Raw genomic sequence first — 20,324 nt, 5'->3', positions numbered from 1 at the left:
CTGCTGTCTCTTCAGTACTGGCATAAGGGATTAATGTAATGAATGAATTGATGTAATGAAAATGAGATAATCTAACTGCTCTCCCCACCCCACCCCCAGTCAGACTAGGTTTAGCTAGGATCAAGTCCCCTACTCTCGTTCTCTGTAGTTAAGTTACAAGAACGCTTCTGCCAAACGAGCAACAGCCTTAGAAGGGGCAAAGTCAGCTGAGTGCCTCTTCCACCACCTTCTCAAAGAGACTGTGGAGCTACAGTGTGACTGGAATTGCAGTGTAATGGTTATCTCCAGTGTCTCAGCAGCAAACTGTCACCCCTCGAACTTGTTTGCAGCCATTGTATCAAGGCAGGACCTGATCATTATCTCATGAGCAACAGCAGCAAAACCCATAATTACATTTTTTAATAGGTCCTTTTAGAATAAACCAAATACATCTGTGATTATTATAGTTTTTCTATCATCTTACATAGTACCTGCACAAGGAAGTCTGCTTGGTAATGCTTTTGGCTTGCTTCATACCAAGCACCATAAACAGTATTAGCTGTAACAACACTTCTCATAATGTAAATATTTTTTTTCTCAACAGAAAGAACAAAGGACATCGGGAATGCATGGTGTGCTGCCTCATAACCATAGCTTCCTTCAGAGTAAACACAAAGATCAATAGTTGCCTTTAACTAGTTTGAGCTAAAGCAGGAAGACTACTGATTGGAAAAAAAAGTGAAAGGACTTCCTTCCCGTCTATTATGATTTCTTTTCACTTGTAATGATGTGTCTTTTGAGAAGATCTTTTCAGCTTTCTTCCTTTCAGTGTTAGTCAGAACCTGAGCCATTTTCCTGTGCTTTTGCTTGAAGTCCATGCGCCCATATTCCCACAAGGAATTTCTTAAGTCACAGATTAAGGAAGCAAACTGCTGCCCACTTACCTTCAAAAATTCCAACTCTGTCTCTTTTTCAGATGCACCCACATAAGTGCTATGCAATTTTGGCAGCTCTTCCTTGATGTAGGACAGATCTAGTTTCTCCATCACTCTAGCTGGGACATAGTGTTCTAGTCTGAAATATGACACCCCATGCACCTACAACACAAGACATTTTTGTGATGGCATCTCCATACACTATTCTATGCACAAATGAAGCATAAACATTCATTTCACAGAGAATCGTACATTACAGCCGAGTAAGGGGAGGGATTCAGAATCTCAACCTTGACCCAGAGCTTAATTTCACATATAGTTTCTTCCTATTCAAGCCTGACTCTACTTCCACTGAAGAGAGAGGGTTCAACACCCAGATGTTAAACTAGCTTCTGCAACAGCCCTGTGTTAGAATAAAAGAAAACTTGCCCACAGCAAAAATTGCCAACAGCGTATCAGCTGAGCTTCCAGTCCAGGGCAGAGCTGTGAAGCACGTGTGGCAGCTCACAGTTCATTCTTTAATTAAAGTAGCAAGAACACAGTTTCTCAAAGGTGAAATTGATGGTGTACCTCTGCCTGGTAATCTCCATACTCAGCTTGGAGAGCTAGGGATGCTAATAATAAGGCTGTCTCATCGTCACAGTGCATCCTGTCTTCCAGGATGTCCTTCCGCAACTGTAGATAATACTGGTGACAGGTCAGCGTATGCCTAGAACAGGAAAACAAAACAAAAACCACAAAAAAACGCCACACCATCTTTGGTACTCTTCCTGTTATAGCAAATTTCCAGTATTTGATTAATATCCAATTTCTGACAATACATTTAGGGCTTAAAAGGTTAAAAAAATTCATATACTCACTGTATAAGACTGACATCATCCACAAAAAACTTTATGCGAAAAAACAAAGTGAAGTTGACAGGGGGCTTGTTCTTTTTCTTCAGTTCTTCTTTCCATCCTTCTGGAGCTACTTTACTTAGCTTTATGTCAGGATCAACGAAGAAAAATTCATTATCTGCCATGAATGTTAAAGAGAAGCACATGGGTAAAAACATTAAAACCAAGCATTTTCTCCAGCTGGAGGATCAAGACCAGATTTACAATTCTGAAATTTGAACAGTAAGGTTTTCTGTTGACTAACATGGCCTATAAGCACAATAGCTATTAAAGGGAACACTGAATAAGGGAAGAAGAAATAATTTTATAGTTATCCCAAAGACACGGGGGGCAGGGAATTTACCTTCCACGATAGCTACAAAATAGGAGCTAGGGTTTCTTTGAAAATTTCAAATTTCTTATCCCATAGGAAATTCAAAATCTGTCATTCCTTCCCTCCCTTACTACTTCTGTCCCACTTACATTTCTGCAAAATCTTTTCAAGGCTTTCTAAATTGCCAAGAGCATTAAGAGCCTGCCACGGACAGAGTAAGCTCTTTGGCTGCTACGGGCTTCTATCTCATGCCAATATTCTGAGCACTACAGGCCTGCAACAGCCTGTGAGATATGCTGACAGGAAATTTGGGTCTGAACACATTAGTTCTGTCATAATGACCTTCTACCCAGTGGGGGGGTGTGTGTGTCTGTGGGGGGGTGGAATTCCAACTTCTGGTCTGTTTAATAGCGAAAAATTAACAGCTCAGGAGTAAATTCTTATTTCTTAAGGCAACTCCCTCTATACAAGGGGCCCTCCTATGCATCCCAATAGGTCTGCCTCCACAAGAGGCTGCAACATTGCCTAGGGCATATTAACAGAACCCAAAGCCGTTTCATGTCCTCTGAAGGGTACTAGTCAGAGTGAAGGCAACAAACAGCAGGGAAGAAAACTTGGCAACCAAAGGGAAAAGGCTGCCCAAGGTGAGCTGCCATTACTCAGGCAAACATAGAATGTTATTGTGCAAAGTTGTTCTTCATCAAGGAATGTATTTTGCCTCAATACAAGAGAGTGTAACTCAAAGTAAACACTTTGTAGATGCAGGCAGTCTCCGCATCTCTTTTCTCAACACCATATAGCTAATTCTTCTTATTCTGTATCTGTCAACTCCATCAAATCATTATTCTTACCTCTTAAAGTAGCCAATCCAAACAAGTGATGCTCCACCAAGCCAATATGGGCAACAACCATATCAAAGACATCTTTACATATCGTTTTGGTATCACAGGTCAGCTCCAGCTTCTGCCCACTTAGAAGCATCACATTTACTTTTCGCCTGGTGTCATCATTCTTCCCTTTCTTAGTCTGCATTTTGTGAAATAAAATATCCCAACATTCACACTTGTGATAAAAGCGCATTTGTTGGTTTATCATACTTCCCCTGTCACTGATTGCTGAATAGCCCCTTTCTTACCAAGATAGACTTCGGTAGATCCAAGGAGATGAATGGCTCAATCGTCATTTTCACAAACTCGGGGCCAAAGAAATTCTGCAAATCACAAGAGTATGAATGAACACTGTGTTGCTGGAAGAACAGACTGAGGCACAGTTAACTCCTGCCCTCCAAATGCAAAAGAGAAACCAAAGGCCGAAACTAGAAAATTGTACTGAATTCCTCCCATGAGCTGGTAAGTCTAAAGAACCTGATTTTGCCAGCATGTGTACCAGATACCACTGGCAAGCTACAGTGTTGGTGACTTTATTACTCTGCATATTTTCCTTCCTTTGCTGGGCAAAAAGACAACATTGTAATATTATTTGTCTTCCTTTAAAATGCAGGGTGTGGGTTGCATATTGGGACCATCTGGGCTTATCTCAGTAAGCAACTGCCTGTCGTTACTAAGGTTTTCTGCATTGGTGGCAATTCCACCTTTACAAATCTCTGCCTGTGAACACACAAGTCTCATCTCCTGAAGACTGAAATGTTTCAGCATAATTCTGTCTGTTGGGTTCAAGTAGAGATCCTGGCCAATTTCTGTCTGCCTGTAGACAAATAAATGTTCTACTAATTCACCCTGTAAATTATAGGAGGTTACCTGTCCAAACTGTTAAAGGAAGTCCTCTGCACAATACCCACTTCAATACCACATTAAAAAAAGTGGCCCAAGATTCACCTTTTTGAGGTAAAACCTTCAATGGCTACTGCCTACTACCTACTGTGTACTATATGTAAAACATCCGCACGTAAACCTGTTAAGGGCTTGGGGGAACCAACCTGGTTAGTTAAAGCCTACATGAACTAACTGGTCAGAGTGCTATGGACTGGAGACACATACAGGAATATTACCCTGGATTAGGACAGCAAATTCACCTGAGACTTGTTTCAAGTTTTCCCATCCTTAAAAAAATAACAATAAATAAATCCAATTCACTGAAAGCAGCAGCAGAGGGCACCAAGCCATCATCTCGTCTAAACATCAGCCATTCTATTTACCTATACCTCCATCTCCTTCTTTGTAATCTTATATTTCATCCACATACCAAGACAGCTGGGAAAGGAAAGGGGAGTTTGCATGGTGATTCAGGATGAACCCAAGGGCCAAATGAATCCTCCCTGCCTTTCTTTACCTTCCCAACTTGTTCATTTAACAACCTTTGATGTTGGTGGGACACATCCGCATTCCACTAAGAGAAATGAATGCAAACCAAAGTGGTTGAAAACACCACAGAATACAGAAGAAAACTATACCTTACCTTTGTTAGGACGCTATATTGTTTAATTGATGCAATCTTTAGTCAAGGCTTGCTGTCTGTTTTAGCATCTCTTGATACCAGCTTTAGGCTGCGTAGCCACTAATGACAAAAAACCTCAGAATTTTACCCTGTAAGGGTAGGTCTTTCCTATCAGGGCAACACCAAACACCTAGTATTTAATCTGTTAATGACTGTTTAATACAGGACCCAGTTTATGAATATTAGAGTTTCAGTCAAGACACTGCTCTGTTTCAATGAAAATAAGAGTTCACCTGAGATCAGGGCATTACCCTCAGTTTTCTTTGTGTCATGGCTGTTTCCAGGGCTATTTCTCTCAGCGGATCTCTGGTGATATCAAGCATTGAGGACCTAATTGCATCTCCTGGGTAGAGGTTAGGTCGGGACTGCCTGAGAGCCATTCTAGCTTGCAGTTGCATCATTTCTTCTTCCTGACGTTTTAGCATCACTTCTTGACTTACTAGATTGCCTTCAAATGGTGCTTCATGTTGCCTATGGTATAGTCAGAGGGGATGAAAGACTTTAGTAGGTATACCTAAGACATTCTGCTGCTTTAAGCACTTACCTAAGTGGAAACCCAGAACACAAAAACTAATTATCAAATACTACATTAAACACAACATTTATTCAGCAGCCAGGAGGTTAGCACTCTACAGCAATCCATCAATATAGAAAATGAGCAAACATGCCAAGTTTCTACAGCTGCCTGTCATTTATTCATATGAAAATAAAGGCTCAGCTGCAGTCTAAAAAAAATACTTGACACTACAAACCTAGTGAATCAGTACAAAACCAGTAAACACACAGGAGGAAGAAAAATATTAGTGCTTTGAAAATATCTTAATTTCTCCGTTCAAGCAGGGACTGTGAAAAAGGCGTGCTCAAAAACATGTTGTTAAAGAAAAAACTAAAATAATAGTGGACTTTATATAAGTAAATATTGCTCCAATCACTTCCTCTGTAGCAATTCTTTAAGAATTCTTTGAGCAGCACTATTTATTCCCTGATTTTTCCTGAGCAGTAGCATAGCTTGAAATATTTATATAAATATTTTGTATGTATCAACATCCTACATACTAAATTATTCTAAATATCATACACTAATTTTTCATCATCTTATTTTGCTGAAAAAAATCCCTTTTCTTTCAAATTCCTAAGAATGGCTTGGTTGACACAGCCACCATAAAAAATAAATTAGAGTCTAAATTAATAATCCAAAGGGAAAAAAAAAAAAAAAGAGAAAAACAAAAAAAACCCCCCATCAGCATTTCTGAAAAACACAGCAACCTATCCTCCAGTTCTTTTCTCAGCAGGTATGTATCCCAAATGTCCTACCAATTTTATTCTCTGTGGAAGGAAAGAAATCCATGTCCCATTTTGGGTGAACAAAAGCCATTTTTTATTTGAAAATCAGGAGGTTTGGAAATGTGAAGAAAGGAGAATTCCAAGAAAAATAAAACGAACTTCCACTTCCCTTCCCTCTGACCCATGCTTACATAAAAACACCTTTAAACCCCAAACTAAATATAAACCAATCAAGGCTTCTTTAGAAATCCTAAAACAAGAAAAACAATGTTCTCCCTCCATTAACATAACTATACAGAGACAATTTTTAAACACAAATGCACAGGGGAAACTAATAAGACTTTCATCCACCAGAAAACACTTATAGCAATTCCAAGCTAAGTGTTAGTTTAGATGGTACACTGGAGTAATGAAAAACATGAAAGGGCAAAGAAAGTGTTTTGAAGCCTGCATATCATTGCACTGAAGTTTAGGAATACAGATAAACGTACAGTAAGTCCTGCACTGACACTGACGTACAGCCCTTTGTAGTAAAAGGTAGTCTACAGACTTTTAAAGACATTACATTTATATACCTACTTTTTAAAAGAACCTAAACATATGTTTGGTGAATGACAAATCAGTTAATGAACTATGAGAAAATGCACCTGTCTAGACAGTACAGTTGTCTATGCTAATTGGTGGACATGATTTCAAAAATTTTTTTTCCCATCCTTTTACAGCAAAGTTTCTAATGAATGCCAATAGTGTGAACAGTGCACTGCATTCTCTTAATTTTTTTAATACTAAAGTTTCATTGGTTAGCATACAAAACCAGCATTAAAATAAGAAGAGTTATGTTATCATGAGAGTCCAAACAATAAAATGCCACTAATGCACCACAAACTGAGCAAAACACTGAAATTCCTCAAATGGAATTTCAAGGAAGATATAGGGTAGTAACAGAAAAATGTATTAACGTGAGCCCATTATCCTTTCCATTGTGCAGGGCTTTCATAGCATTGCTTCCCTTCTCCTTCCTCTGTTACTTTCTGCAACAGACTTAATGTGCACCTAAAAGGACAAAGTAATGAGAAAAGGCCTGCAAAGACTTGTGTACATGCTTAGCTTTTCACCAAGAGGAAGCTTATTAAGATCAACATATGTGGGAAAATTCACAATGAACAAAAGCTAAATACACCCACGAGCGCCCTTCAGATCAAGGTCTAAGGATGGGCTCTGAAATAAAACAAAAACAAACACTTTCTGAACATAAATATCTATGAATTATCAAAGATGATATGAAAAAGATAGACATGTTGGAACTGGCTGTATCTGAAAACACTTGCTAATGTGAAAATCCCTACTGCAGAAAAAATTTTGTTTTTTTAATAACATACAGCTCTCTGCAATAGACAGAATCATAAGTTACTGTGTAAAGTATTATCATTATGTTGGTTTATCATCTTCATTGACATGTATTAGTTTATCTGAAAATTGGGGCAGGTGTGGGGTGCCCAGGGAGGAAGCTCAAAAACCTAATGCTTTCAAGATTTTCCTAACTTAGTATATAAGCACTATCACCAACCAGAAATCAGCATGCTTCAGCATCTTGGGTAAGTAAAACTAACTCTGGCATGGTCAGCCTGACAATTTTCTATGGAGGGTATCAGCATGATTCATTCTTTAGGTTCTAAGACAAGGAATGCATCTCATTCTACAGAAGAGGAGATACTGTTGACAGATACAGAAGGTAGAGCTCTTCCGTGAAGTTCAGAATATGCAAGTATTATTACTCCAACAAAAAAAAAATCCAAATTACATTCCTAACAGTTAACATCATAAAAGTGTGTTTCCTATGGTACTTCATCAGGTAAGTACTTGGCTGCTACTCTGTATTGTCATCCATGTCTGATTGCAAACCAGAATCTCACAGTTACTTATTAACCTGAAGATGGTAGTTGAGCAGTCACCTGGAAGGCTGACTCCTATAGAAGAGGGAAGTGAATTAACTCCTCACCTATTGTACTTACCAAGAAATTAGCAGGTATTGGATCAGAGAAGGGAGTTGGAAGAAGGGAAGCAGGTAGGCATTCTCTAATGACTAGTGCAGTGGAAAGGTCAGGAATAGACTGAGAAAGACGGATGCCTTTTGGTAAGGTAGGAAGGATATGGAAATGAAATCTAGTGGAAGGAAAAGGCAACAGAAGGAAGAGATCCATGTCAGCTGCTGCTCCTAGAGAGAAAAAGGAAGAAATAGTGAAGGAAGGAAGGAAGGAAGAAAAAAAGGGAGTACAAAAATAAGGAATACAAAGAGGAAACACAGACACAAGTATCCATTGCCATGAGGAAAGCATTCCAAGAAGTTTAAAGGATAACAACAGTCACAGACAACAAGAAGGGTTTGAGTGTACTCTGAGAGTACTACTGAAAAAAAATCTATGGCTTCTGCTAGTTTAAGGGCAGGCCAGCCCACCCAAACAGCACAAGTCATGCTGGCTGATAACTCTGAACAGCTTCACTGTTTTTTTATTATTGGCGATAGACTCTCAAATCCAAATCCTATCTGATTTACAACTCAGCTTTACAAGGATAATTCCGTGGATAATTAAGCAGACTGCCTCTAAGGACATGCCACAGGAGCAGTAAACTTAATATGTATTGAAGTGCAGATGGTATCTCTGAACACAGAGAAAAACACTGAAACATGCTCCCAAGTGCTGATGGAATTCAAGTAATGGATTAAGTTGCATACACTTCCCCAAACCCTGAAATCAAACGACAAGCCAAAAAATGTAAGCTCTGAGAATCTGCTCCTTGGAACTACTTGTTATCAAAGAGTTTTACTTTGAGAGCTTATATTTCTGAAGTTTTAAAAGCCATGGTCTTCTGCAACACAGGACATTTTAAAGCAGCAACATGCAATGTTCTGGATAAAAATACTAAGTTACTTTCTTAGAAATCTCCCTGCTTCACTAGCTACCATCTTTGATGGTATTGCTTTTTACACTTGTTAGCACTGGAAAGTTGTAACAGCTGTTGGAGAGAAAGAGCACGCGCCCGAGAGAGAGAGAGCACGTGCACACTGTTTTCTATTCAGCTCACATAATTAACAGAGATATTATCTAAGTATTATTTTAGGACCAAATTCTGCTTGTGGCTGCTTTCCTGTTTCTCAATAGGTCTACAAAAAAAATCTAGCAAAACTAGCTTTCAGGAGTTTGGCTTCATTTTTCCACCTTGGATATACTTACTAGTCTGGTACTTAGATTAAAAAAAGCTTTTTCGCCTTATGAAAATGGGGGAACAATTATGAAAATCAGTAAAGAACTATCTGTGGTAGCCTACCATGACATATTTGTGCAAGAACAGAGTGGTATCTGTTAGCAAAGGCACAGAGAGGAGGCCAAGCAGAAACAGGAGATTCAAAAAAATACTAAGCCTTGAAGTAAGGCTGTATAGTTACATACATGTAAAATTCATTCCATTGCTAAGCACAACAGGTAAGTCTATGCTGCATTTACAAAAGAATACTTTCTTTCCAGATTTCACGCATATACAAAATACGTCCATTAAAGGTACCAGTCTTAACAGAGCAATATAAAGTAAAATAATGTAAAACAAACCATGAGAAAGTATGTACTGTTTTACCATGGCTTTTTCACTTGCATAATAAGCCCGATTCATTTACAACGTGACTCATTTACATACCACATACTACTTCCGTTTCTGAAACATTTTGTAAATAAAAACAAAAGTTCTATCAGCATCCGCAAATTACTGCTGTTTTATTTTGAAGCATAGCTACAGTGTTGAATTGGCAACTTTCCTCGGTTCAAGTCAAAGAAGAATGAAGGCTGACTTAGCAGTATTCACCAAAAGAAAAAAACAATGGCAAATAAGAAAGCTATACAATCATTCTGTACACACAGTAGTAACAGTCTACTTTGCCATTTTAGTGTGGTGCTAAGACAGTATAAAATGCAAAGCAGAAATTTACAGCTCTTTAACCGGGTTACAGGAACATAAACCTGTAACCTGAGTCCTTGAAAATTTGCTCTAAAAGCTCACATACTAGCCAAAATCCTCTTACATCAAGTCAGGCTGGATTTCTAAGACTGCTTGGACACTGCAGTTCAACACGTATGCTATTACATGAATAGATACCATTTTCCTGCCAACAAAGCAGCATTGACCCAGCTAAGCAATGCCTAATACTTCTCCCATGCAAGAAACGCCAATATATACATTTCTAAATGACTTTACGTTTTTCAGGCAAAGTGCAAATAGTTAAGAAAACCAATGCAGCTGCTCAGCAGATCACCAAAAGCTGTAAGATTTCCAAGTAAGTGTTCTCTTGTTCATCTGCACTCAGATCCAGCTCATCTGAGACCCTGCCTTACTCAGATCCATTTTAAGGCACACAATATAGTGCAAAAAGCAGATGTTAATTTATTTTCATCTCCATGTTCAAAGCACGGCTCTAAGCCCTACTTGCTGCACACCACTCTATGTTTAATGAACACGGAGGACACATTTGGCAGCCTTGCCACATCACAAGTGAAACAGTTCCAATCTTCAGACACCTCTAAATTTCTTTAATAGGATAGAGCAGGATTCCCATCCAACTTATGCCAAAAACATATAAAATATCCTAAAATACTAAGCACAGCAGCAATCTTTCTCCTGATATGCCCCAAACAAAGCAAAAAGCTGCCGAGAGAAGGCTTTGTTGTTGTAATGTGGTGAGGGAAGAGGGGAAAAACACGTGTCTTTTCCATTTTCCCCTACTACAAAAATTATTTGAATCATTTTGATAAAATATTCCAAGGTGATTCAGCGTCTGGCAGAGACTAGAAGAAAATTTTCCATCCAAAAGGTCAATGGCAATAAAATTTCTCAAACATGTAGAATGGAACCACTCTCAAAACCTAACAGGTATGGCAAGATAGGCTTCTGCTGTACAAAGATGCTGTATTAAGGTGATGTACAAAGCAGAACCTACTTTTTAAAGCAATATTGATGAATGGCACTTGAAGAAATAAAACGCAAACAGACGTAATATTCAAATAGACAGCACAGCAAAATAAATTTCAAAAAGCATAAATTGTTACTGAATTGGCCTGCCTAATCAGTGCTGAGGTATTAAAAAAAAAATAAAAATCCAAACACAACAACATAAACTAAGAGTTTGCCAGAATAACCAACCAAATGTATGGCTTTTGGCTTATTTCAAAGAAATAAGCATGCTATCATTTCCTTATTAAATGAAAAAATGCAAATCAACTCGTATTAATTATTAGAAATATTAATTAATCTGTATTAATTATTAGAAAAGTATAATCAAAATTAAAATTATTAAATATTTGCAAGCAGAACATAGCCCCTGACCTTCTGACAGATATAGCAACTTGATAGAGTACAACCTAGTCTCCATTAAATATGGGAACTGAATTTGGACTCCTAACATATACACCACAGTGCATCATGAGACTTGTACTTCAGACTGCAATATGTAATTCTGAAATGCTATTTTCTTTCAAGTACAACATGCCATTTTTTAACCTTAAACAGAAGCTGGGATGGGAGTGAAAAATTCGCTTGCAGATTTAGAATACTTTCTTTGATAAAGACAAAGCACTCCAAGACATTGTTTTCACAGGGTTTACCTTGCCCTCTGAGAATTAGCTTGACTTGATGTAGAGATATCATCAGCACCTGGCAAAGCACCACTGGCATCATCTCTCTTGAAACCTTCATTTCTTCTCACTAGCAAACCAAAAGACAAATTAATACTGGACTGGGCAACAAAGCACACAGAGTAATCCCGTCTAAAAATCAAGGACTTATCAGTCATATGAGATTACTTAGAAGGAATAAGATTCATGTGTTCTGCACAATGGCATTACAGTATTAGACAAACTAGCATTATGAAGTTGATTCAAGTTTTCAAAGCAATCTTATAGTTTCCCCCCAATGAAGACAGCTGCACTACACAAGTCCTTTGAAGAAGAATACTAAGGAAGGCCTAAAAGAAACCACAATTAAAACCCACCTCCCAATTGCATAGACATCTTTCCAAGGTGACACATTTCTTTGTCAGCCATGAGTTGAGACACATACATGGCAGAGACAACATATGAAACCACTCCAGAACAGAAACAGAGCAGCTAGATAAAGTAATTATGCATCCAGTTCACAAGAAGGGAGTTAAGAAACCAGTATATTGCTGAGCTCCTGTGTTTAATTTTTGTCCCTGGAATTTGACTCCTCCTTATAATTTATAACAAAAATTTTTTTTTTCTTTTGGCAATATTCTAACCTGCTATTTGTAACAGTTAACTCCTTTGCTGGTATGTCTTCCTGTAGCAGCACCTGAGATGCTACACTTAGAGCTCGATTTTGCAAACTACCTGACTTTCATTTCTTACTGTACCCTCAGTAAACAGAGCTAGCAGGAGAGCTCTTGCAGAACACATTACAGCCACGTTGATTTAGAAATAGTTCTTTTTGACAGTCATTCCACTGAGTCCAGCAATACTACTACTAGTAGCCAGAAAGCAGCTCTCTCTTGCCTGTACAAACTTAGGAGTTGTTGACTTTGGACTGGAACACATAAACAACCTGTTCTAAATGGCAAGCAAATGAAGGGAAATGCGTTACAGGAGCCTTGCTACTTGTTACTGCTCCTTAGGCTTCTGGCTCAGTAAGCAGGAGGATAGACAAAGACAAGGAAGGTTGAGAGAGCAGCAAGTACAGGGAGGCTCGGTTGGAATTTGGTGCATACAGAATACATGCGGTGCAGCTATACTCTAGCTTCCTAACTATTGCTTTCTTTCCTCATTTTCATCAAATGGTTTATCTCCATCACTTATAATGATTCTGCAAAGCTGACTGTTTCATCAACTGTGCTCTCCTCTTGACTTCTTTTCACCATTCTAGCACTTCCTTCAAAAAATGCTCCAAGCATTTCCTTCCATGCTGTGCTTCCACCGTGTAAAGAAAACCCTTCCTGCCATATATCAGCAAACAACTTTTCATACAATCTCCTGCTTTTCCAAGCCATTGATTTCATAGAACTTACTTAAATTTATCATACAAACAGCCTGTACTATGTACTACTTTTGCATTACACTGAAATCCTTGGCCTATAAGTTATCAACCATGTAATGCTCACAGTAAAACCCACTGATATAAAAATAATTAAACCATGTATGTCCCATATAAAGCTTTTGCAATGTAGTGTTATTGTACACTAACAACAACCCGATCATTTTTGTGCCTCTAAAGACAGCATGTTATTTAAAACAAGCACTCCAGTAAAAAGTTACCATTTCCAGCTTTTCCCACCAAGTTCCCTTCCAGAGTGCTGAATGTCAAATTCATTTCTGAACAGACGTACACAATGTTGTAATTACATGAGATCATTACAACTTCGTATTAGTGGTAATTATCAAGCTTCCTACTAAAGATTTAACTTCATATTTTTGGGGTCTATTTTTCATCGTGAACTTTTGTCTTTACATTTTTTATTTCTTTCTTTCAGTTTTTGCTGGTTTGTTTGTGTTTGTTTTGTTTTTTAAACACAGGTCTTACCTTGCCTGAAATCTGGTTCCGAAGAAATAACAGATGGACTTTCACTTGAGGTACTATAAACGTCGCTGTGGTAAGATTTGTACCTTCTCAAAGGCTCTGAAAGTTTAAATCAGGGTATCAGAAGAGTAAGAGAGCAACAGTTCTAATTAACATTTGAAATCTTTCCAAAGCATTTTTAAACGCCTGTCTGCGGCTATGAGGTCTGAAAGTAAACACTCTGTGGATGCTGTGCAGTCCCATTCTGTCCCTGCAGCCTGAGGGTTCCGTGGTCTGCCTGGCCTCTCTTGGCTATCCTAACAGAGCCACCTCCTCTGAACTTCTCTCTCATCGTCACTTCCAAGTTAAAACTAATATTTAAAAAAACAACAAAACCTAAGGCAAAACCCAATCCCTCCTGCAAACAAAACTGATGAAAACATTTGGTGTGTACCTCTTGCATGTAGAAAGCAACCACCAGGACCCAGTCCCTCGTTCCTTCACAATGAAAAAGAAAAACATACACAGAGACAAAGCAAGAACTGGAAAATTATAATTAATTCAGCTCATCTTTGACATCCACAAAATATGATTAACAATCAATTAATAAGTCCCTATAGGATATTTAATTAACCAGAACAGCTACATGCATGTGATGAGAAATCAATACAGCAGTCTTGGTTCCTACTCTCAGTGGATTCTTTAAATAACATACTGGAGCAAAGGACTCCACAGAAGGGGTATGTACTTAACTTTTGCAACAATCTCCCAAAACTTTCCTATGCACAAGCCAATGAACAACCACATAGTGTACATAAAAGCAGAAAACAAGACAAAAAAAGTCCCCATATTTTGGGATTACCAATGCTTCACTGCCTAAGTGAGAGAAAACTTCAGGTGTCTTTATTTGCAGAAGGCTGTCTCTGGTCCAACTATAGTTAATGTTTTTGGAAACAAAAGTGATGATATAGAGAAAACACAGGTAGCTGCTGTGAAGATAAGTGCAAATCACTACAGCAAGGAATATAAAATGTAAGAATACAAAATGGGGAATACATGAGCAGATGAGTCTGGACACTGCAAAAAGGAAGTTGGAGGTTCCAACTTCCCACATCCAGAAAACAATATACCTGTGGCATAACCTGTATTAGGTCAGAGGACAAGTTAGACATGCAGTCAACAGCACTACTCATTCAGACTTCCTACAGAAGCGGGGAAAACTCCAAATAGGAAAAAGGCATGAAAAGATATCAGATAATGCAGTAGACCAAGACTAAAGACTAGTTCATGTTAATTTTGGACTATCTGTTTCCAAAACCTTCCTCCTTAAAAGCCAGCATTTCCCCCGTTTCTACCAGCTCACTTGGGTTGTGCAGTTCCCCACTGTCCCACCAAATACAAGATTGTTAAGAAAACTGGGAAAAGTAAGCAAAGTCACCAATCAACCCATGAAACCAACTGCTCCCACAAGCCCATCCCAGTTGCACAGCTTAGCAGCATAAAACCCAATTAATCCTAAGGACATTTCACATTACTCTCAGAAACAAGCAATACTGCTTGCACATTTGCAAACCAACCTACAGCAAGATGAAGAGAATTCACTGGGGGTGGGGTTGCTTCAGTCTTTCACAATGGCTACTTTCAGTGTTCTGGATTTTACAACAAAGAAATCTACTACCAATCTAGCAATTACTTGCCTAACAAGGGAAATAAAAACCAAATTCAGTGGGTAGCTTTTGGAAATGTATTTTTAAAATGTTCCCAGCCCTTTAAGTGAAGCATCAATCCAAACATGATACTGGAGCTACAGTACAGAAATGTTTAACTGAAAACAGATCTCTTCTTTCCCAGTAGTTTTATTAGCTGTAGGTTTTTCAAGTCTGCTAAACTGACTTTGAAGCAAGAGGATGGAAAGGGAACAATAAAATATAACATGAGATTTTAAACAGATTTAATTTTTTCCACCTAGTCAGCAGCCTGGGCTTCCGGAATCACAGACAAATTGTGGCTCCATCCTGGTTCTTTGAGACATGAAATTTTGCAAAAAATAAATGTTAAGTGATAAAACAGAAATATGCAGTTAAAACACAAAACAAGTGTTTGTATGTGGTCATGTGATATCTGACTCTGCAGGGTACTTGACTTCTCTTGACGCATCCTGTTAGGAGTTGGCACCCTGCTATAGGCCAAGGGGTAAGTTCATGAGCCAAGAAACACAAAGCAAGATTCCCAATCACTGCTTATCTCAATGTTTTCACAGACCTCCACATGAGGCCCAGCTAGGTTTAAACCTATTCTCCCAGCATTCACAAGTAGAGACAGAGATGGGACCACCCTCCTTTCTTGTCACATCTTTCTCCCTAAGCAAGACCATACAACTTATCCCAATAACACAAGCAAAGATACTCTTCTCATCTTCTGGAGGCATTTTACAACCTTTCCACATGGGGCTGCATCAACGACTATCAGCCTATTCAGCCTAGAGACAAAAGTGTAAAGGCAATTACGAAGCTACAGCCTGAAATTCAGGATAAATCCTCTAGATTTTTCTTTGCTTTGCTCAGTTTAGGGAAAATATATACAGATGTGGAAGTGTTTGCTGCTGGGGCATCTTCTCTTTGGCAACCACCTTCCAGTTCTCTGCTGGTATATACACGTGTCTAGCTACACCCCCTACACATCCTCCCAACACTGCACCTCCTCTTAACCAAACTTAATCTCTTGTGGGCCATAGACAGGATATGCACTACAGACCTGCAAACATTCAATTAAATTGTAAATATTGAGACTACTGTATCTATAATTCTTGCAAAATTACCCAATTCATTTATGCTGTCTCCTCTCCTCCAGCAAATTCTCCTCAATTCTAACATATCACATTAGGATTTAACTTCAGAGAAGACACTTGAATCATGTCCAAGCCAAACTGCTAATTAAGAATTGGCTTCCAAAGGTCACAGAGTTTCAATTCTGGGATCAAGTTAAAGTTAAGCTTTTCACACAATAGTTTCAAAAATGAGGACAAACTTCTAGCCTGTCTGGGTCAGAAGGAACTGAAAGATGACATCAATAAAAGCTGAAGACGAAAATAAAACAACTTATCTCCCATATTTACAATTTTCCCTGGGATTTTTGAATGGCCTTGGCTTGTTGTTTTGTTTTGGGTTTTTTTGTTTGGTTGGGGTGTTTGTTTGTTTAATTGTTATTTTTGGTGACTGAAGAGACTTCAGAATCGATTTAACTTCCAGAAACATCAAGCACATTGTAGCAAAAATTATTCTACCAGTTACCCTTCTTAACTTTTCAGTGTTTAGATTACAGTCTCTTACCAGAACACTTCAAGTCATTTCATACCTTAGCAGAAAAACAAACCTGAGTTTAGGCATGTTGTAAAAGTCCATAACTAAAATGAATATACAAAACTTGTACTAATAATTTAAGTTAACACACGGTAGCACCATGATGCAGAGATGAATGAAGCGTTACAACTTGAAGAATCTGTGTTTGTGCTGCTTAGTGCTGCAGTGGTACTTTTTCAAACTCCCTATCAAAGCCAGCAGAGCACAACTTTACAGGCACCTAACACAGCATAAAAATAACAAGACACACTGTTAACGCAAGGCAAGACATGCAAGCCCAGACAAGTAATTTACCTCATCTCAGCCAACTTCAACAGAAATCAGAGAACCACATTTAGCTTGGAATTTCATTATCCTGAACACATGACTCACATTAGATACACAGGTTTTCAAATACACATTATTTCAGAATTATTACTGCCTGTACAGAGAAGAAGGAGGACAGAGAAGATGGCAGAGTTAAACAGGCAGTTCCATGACAGGGAGGAGCTCTTGTTTGCTCTTTGAGGTTTATTGGTGGGTGTCTCTATTACGCAAAAGTGTTACTATAATACTATTTAAAACACATTAACTGTCCTTTAGGAGAGGCTGGAACTTGCTTCTTTCACAAGAGTTTAACCAATAGGTTAGAGTCATATTTACTCTTCCTTTTCCTCTTTTCATCTAAGAAAACTTGAATTATAAGGCAGCATAGGTTTAACAGGAAGAATGCAGAGATCCACAATAAATCCCTGGTAAGGATTCATATCCAACAAGTGTACAAGGGAAACAAATCCATTCAGCCTTCCAGGGGAGCGGGCTCATTTTAACTTTCAAGATTTCCACCACCCATATTCTAAATGAAAAAGTTGTATTGCTCATGCAGCCCAAATCACCAGCCATCCAGGCAACTCCCTAGAGCGCCTAACCGACATCTGATACATAGGGTCTAGCAGGATCTGAGTGACAGGAAGAAACAGAGCCTTGTAAAATTGCAGAAAACACCCAACTCTAGGGCTAGGCTGGAAAGGAAAACAGCAAGATTAAAAATAACTCCAGGGTCTGGTAAGAACTCAGTGTCTTGTACTTAGAAAGACACCCTTCTTTTCTGGATCCGGATCATGCCTTCTAGGATAAGGTATGTAAATGGAAACAGACACAGACTAGAAGTATGGCCAATAAAGTTGTTTGTTTGTTTTAATTTAAATGTTTTATCCAACTGAGAATGTAATGTGTTGACTAAAAATTGATAATACCAGACTGCGTGAGCTACTGAAAGCTCAGTAAAGCAGATGCCACTTTGCTGTGCAATTATGGAATTGTAAGAGCTGTTCTACTACCTTATGTTAAACTATGTAATTCAGAACAAAATAATAGTGGCTGATGCCAGAGTACTTGTACTTTACAAAAATCCCACAAACATTTCTTTCTTTTTCCTTGCAAAACTTCTATAGTGTCAGTAAAATTAACAACTGAAAGTTTTCTAACTAAAATAGTTGATACTGTCAACTATCCATTATCCTACCCTTCAGCTTCATTAATACTATTTCCTAACATTGTTCTAACTGAACCTTATCCTTACTGGACATACCAACCACATGAGAATCCATTTCGCCACCACTGAATTTAAATAATACCGCAGCATGATGATCGTAAGATGTGTAAACTCAGCCTTAATTTCCTTTCACATGCAAATAGAGAGACCATTGTGGATGACTCGCATTTCCTCTGCTTAGCCTACACATGAACTGAGTACATACAATTCAAGAGAAAAAGAAAGTATGCACACTTCATTGAATTTACAGAGATAAGTTTGTAAAGCAGCTATTCCTCTTTTGCCCTAAATCCAATCTCCCATTTAACCCACTTCTACAGAAGCTCCCAAATTCAAATCTCTGGGGCTTCATTTGCTGGGATAAGTTTACTACCAAGAGCTGCTGATTACCTCCAGAAATTTTCCCTTATTCAAAAATGCAGCTTCAAACTAAGAGAGCTTTTAAAATCCAGACATTCAGAGTATCCTTGACGGTAACTTCCCACTGAAACACATGCAGTCATAATATGGAAGTTTTATAAATGGGGTCCAGATGAGTCTTCAGGGTAAACACTGTTTTGTGAGATAAAGGCACAGAAGACTTTAGCAAGCAGACACTCATCTCTAGAAACACAGAATATTACTGCCTCTTCTTGCAGACTGTATGAAGCGGAGAGCAATAAGTGGACAAAAAAAAGAGGACTTAATCATCTGGGTTTTCAGTTGGAAAAATCAAAGGTAAAAAGAGAGAGGGATAAACACAACTTGAGGCTCTGGGATTCACATGGTTCCCAACTGCAAAAACATTTAACAAAGGCTTGAGAATATTCCCAAACCACCCCCATTCCCCCACCCCTGGATTCAGCATTCCAAAGCTTCAGCAAGATCAGCTTTTTTGGTATCCTCCCCTCTTTTTCCTCCCTGTCTGCTATTTAACTCACAGACAGCTACATTACTACTCTCCTAACTGGTTTTGTGCTCCTGTATTCCACCAGGACATAGGCAATCTTTATGCCTTGCTCCCTCGTGCATCTCATTTACAACATACTCATAAGCAAAACTGCATATAAAGAAGGAGGATGCACATTCACTCAAGGAACACATAAACCAATTCACTTTGAATTATGCGTACACCCAAAACAAGGCGGGGGGGCGGTGTGTGGGAAGCTGCCTAAGCAAATAAAAGGGAGAGATTCATATGAGGCTACCATCTCACAGCCTTGTGCCTTACTATTGCGCCATTTGAAGGTAGGCCTAAGATACAAAAACTGAAGTGTGTTTACACTTCATAACTCTCAGAAGATACAATCAGTTTTGTGGGTGAGAAGGCAAAGAAAGCTGGGAGCAAGGGAGACCAGATGACACATGCTTTTGAGCAGCAATGCAGGCTTGCAAAATGTAAAAGGTAGACTATTATTTTCTCTCTGAAATGGGACACTATCAGTTAGTGCCAAACAACAATTTCCAAGTTTCAAAAGCACTACAAAACCAAAATCTGCTCTCCTGGTACAGATCTGCTCTCCTGCAGCCTATCAGTACTTAAAGGGGGCTTATAAAAAAGATGGCGGCAAACTTTTTAGCAGGGCCTGTTGCGACAGGACAAGGGGGAATGGCTTTAAACTAAGGGGGAGGTAGATTCAGACTAGATATAAGGAAGAAATTTTTTACGCTGAGGGTGGTGAAACACTGGAAGAGGTTGCCCAGAGAGGTAGTGGATGCCCCATCCCTGGAAACATTCAAGGTCAGGCTGGACAGTGCTCTGAGCAACCTGATCTAGTTGAAGATGTCCCTGCTTATTGCAGGGGGGTTGGACTAGATGACCTTTAGAGGTCCCTTCCAACCCAAACTATTCTATGATTCTATAAACTGCTTGGGTTTAACACCTCACAACTTCACAACTCTAAACAATTCTGCCTAAGCTCACAAAACCTACATAACAAAAACAAGAATGAACAATAACAGCAGAGATGCGGAACTTACTCTCCCATCTCTTGGCAAGATTAACACATTTTTGGAGTCTGTTCTTAGTGTTCAGAATTG

The 20,324-nt window shown here is 38.7% G+C and overlaps 1 protein-coding gene across 1 annotated transcript in view; it reads right to left on the bottom strand.

Annotated features, from left to right (window-relative positions):
* The window catches only part of PTPN13 (protein tyrosine phosphatase, non-receptor type 13 (APO-1/CD95 (Fas)-associated phosphatase)), a 98,573-nt gene that overhangs the window by 39,560 nt on the left and 38,689 nt on the right, over nt 1-20,324 (bottom strand). Inside the window, exons 8-16 of the mRNA XM_009326069.1 lie at nt 13,437-13,532; nt 11,515-11,609; nt 7,814-7,821; nt 4,829-5,048; nt 3,259-3,333; nt 2,975-3,149; nt 1,775-1,928; nt 1,485-1,623; nt 924-1,076 (exon numbers count right to left, since the gene is read on the bottom strand). Of these exons, the coding sequence (XP_009324344.1) occupies nt 924-1,076; nt 1,485-1,623; nt 1,775-1,928; nt 2,975-3,149; nt 3,259-3,333; nt 4,829-5,048; nt 7,814-7,821; nt 11,515-11,609; nt 13,437-13,532 (1,115 nt within the window). The remainder of the gene's footprint in view (nt 1-923; nt 1,077-1,484; nt 1,624-1,774; nt 1,929-2,974; nt 3,150-3,258; nt 3,334-4,828; nt 5,049-7,813; nt 7,822-11,514; nt 11,610-13,436; nt 13,533-20,324) is intronic.

Source organism: Pygoscelis adeliae, unplaced genomic scaffold (assembly GCF_000699105.1).
Source record: "Pygoscelis adeliae isolate BGI_AS28 unplaced genomic scaffold, ASM69910v1 Scaffold610, whole genome shotgun sequence".
Classification (NCBI taxonomy): Eukaryota; Metazoa; Chordata; class Aves; order Sphenisciformes; family Spheniscidae; genus Pygoscelis; species Pygoscelis adeliae.
Note: the sequence above shows the minus strand (reverse complement) of the source record. Positions and strands in the feature narration are given on the sequence as shown.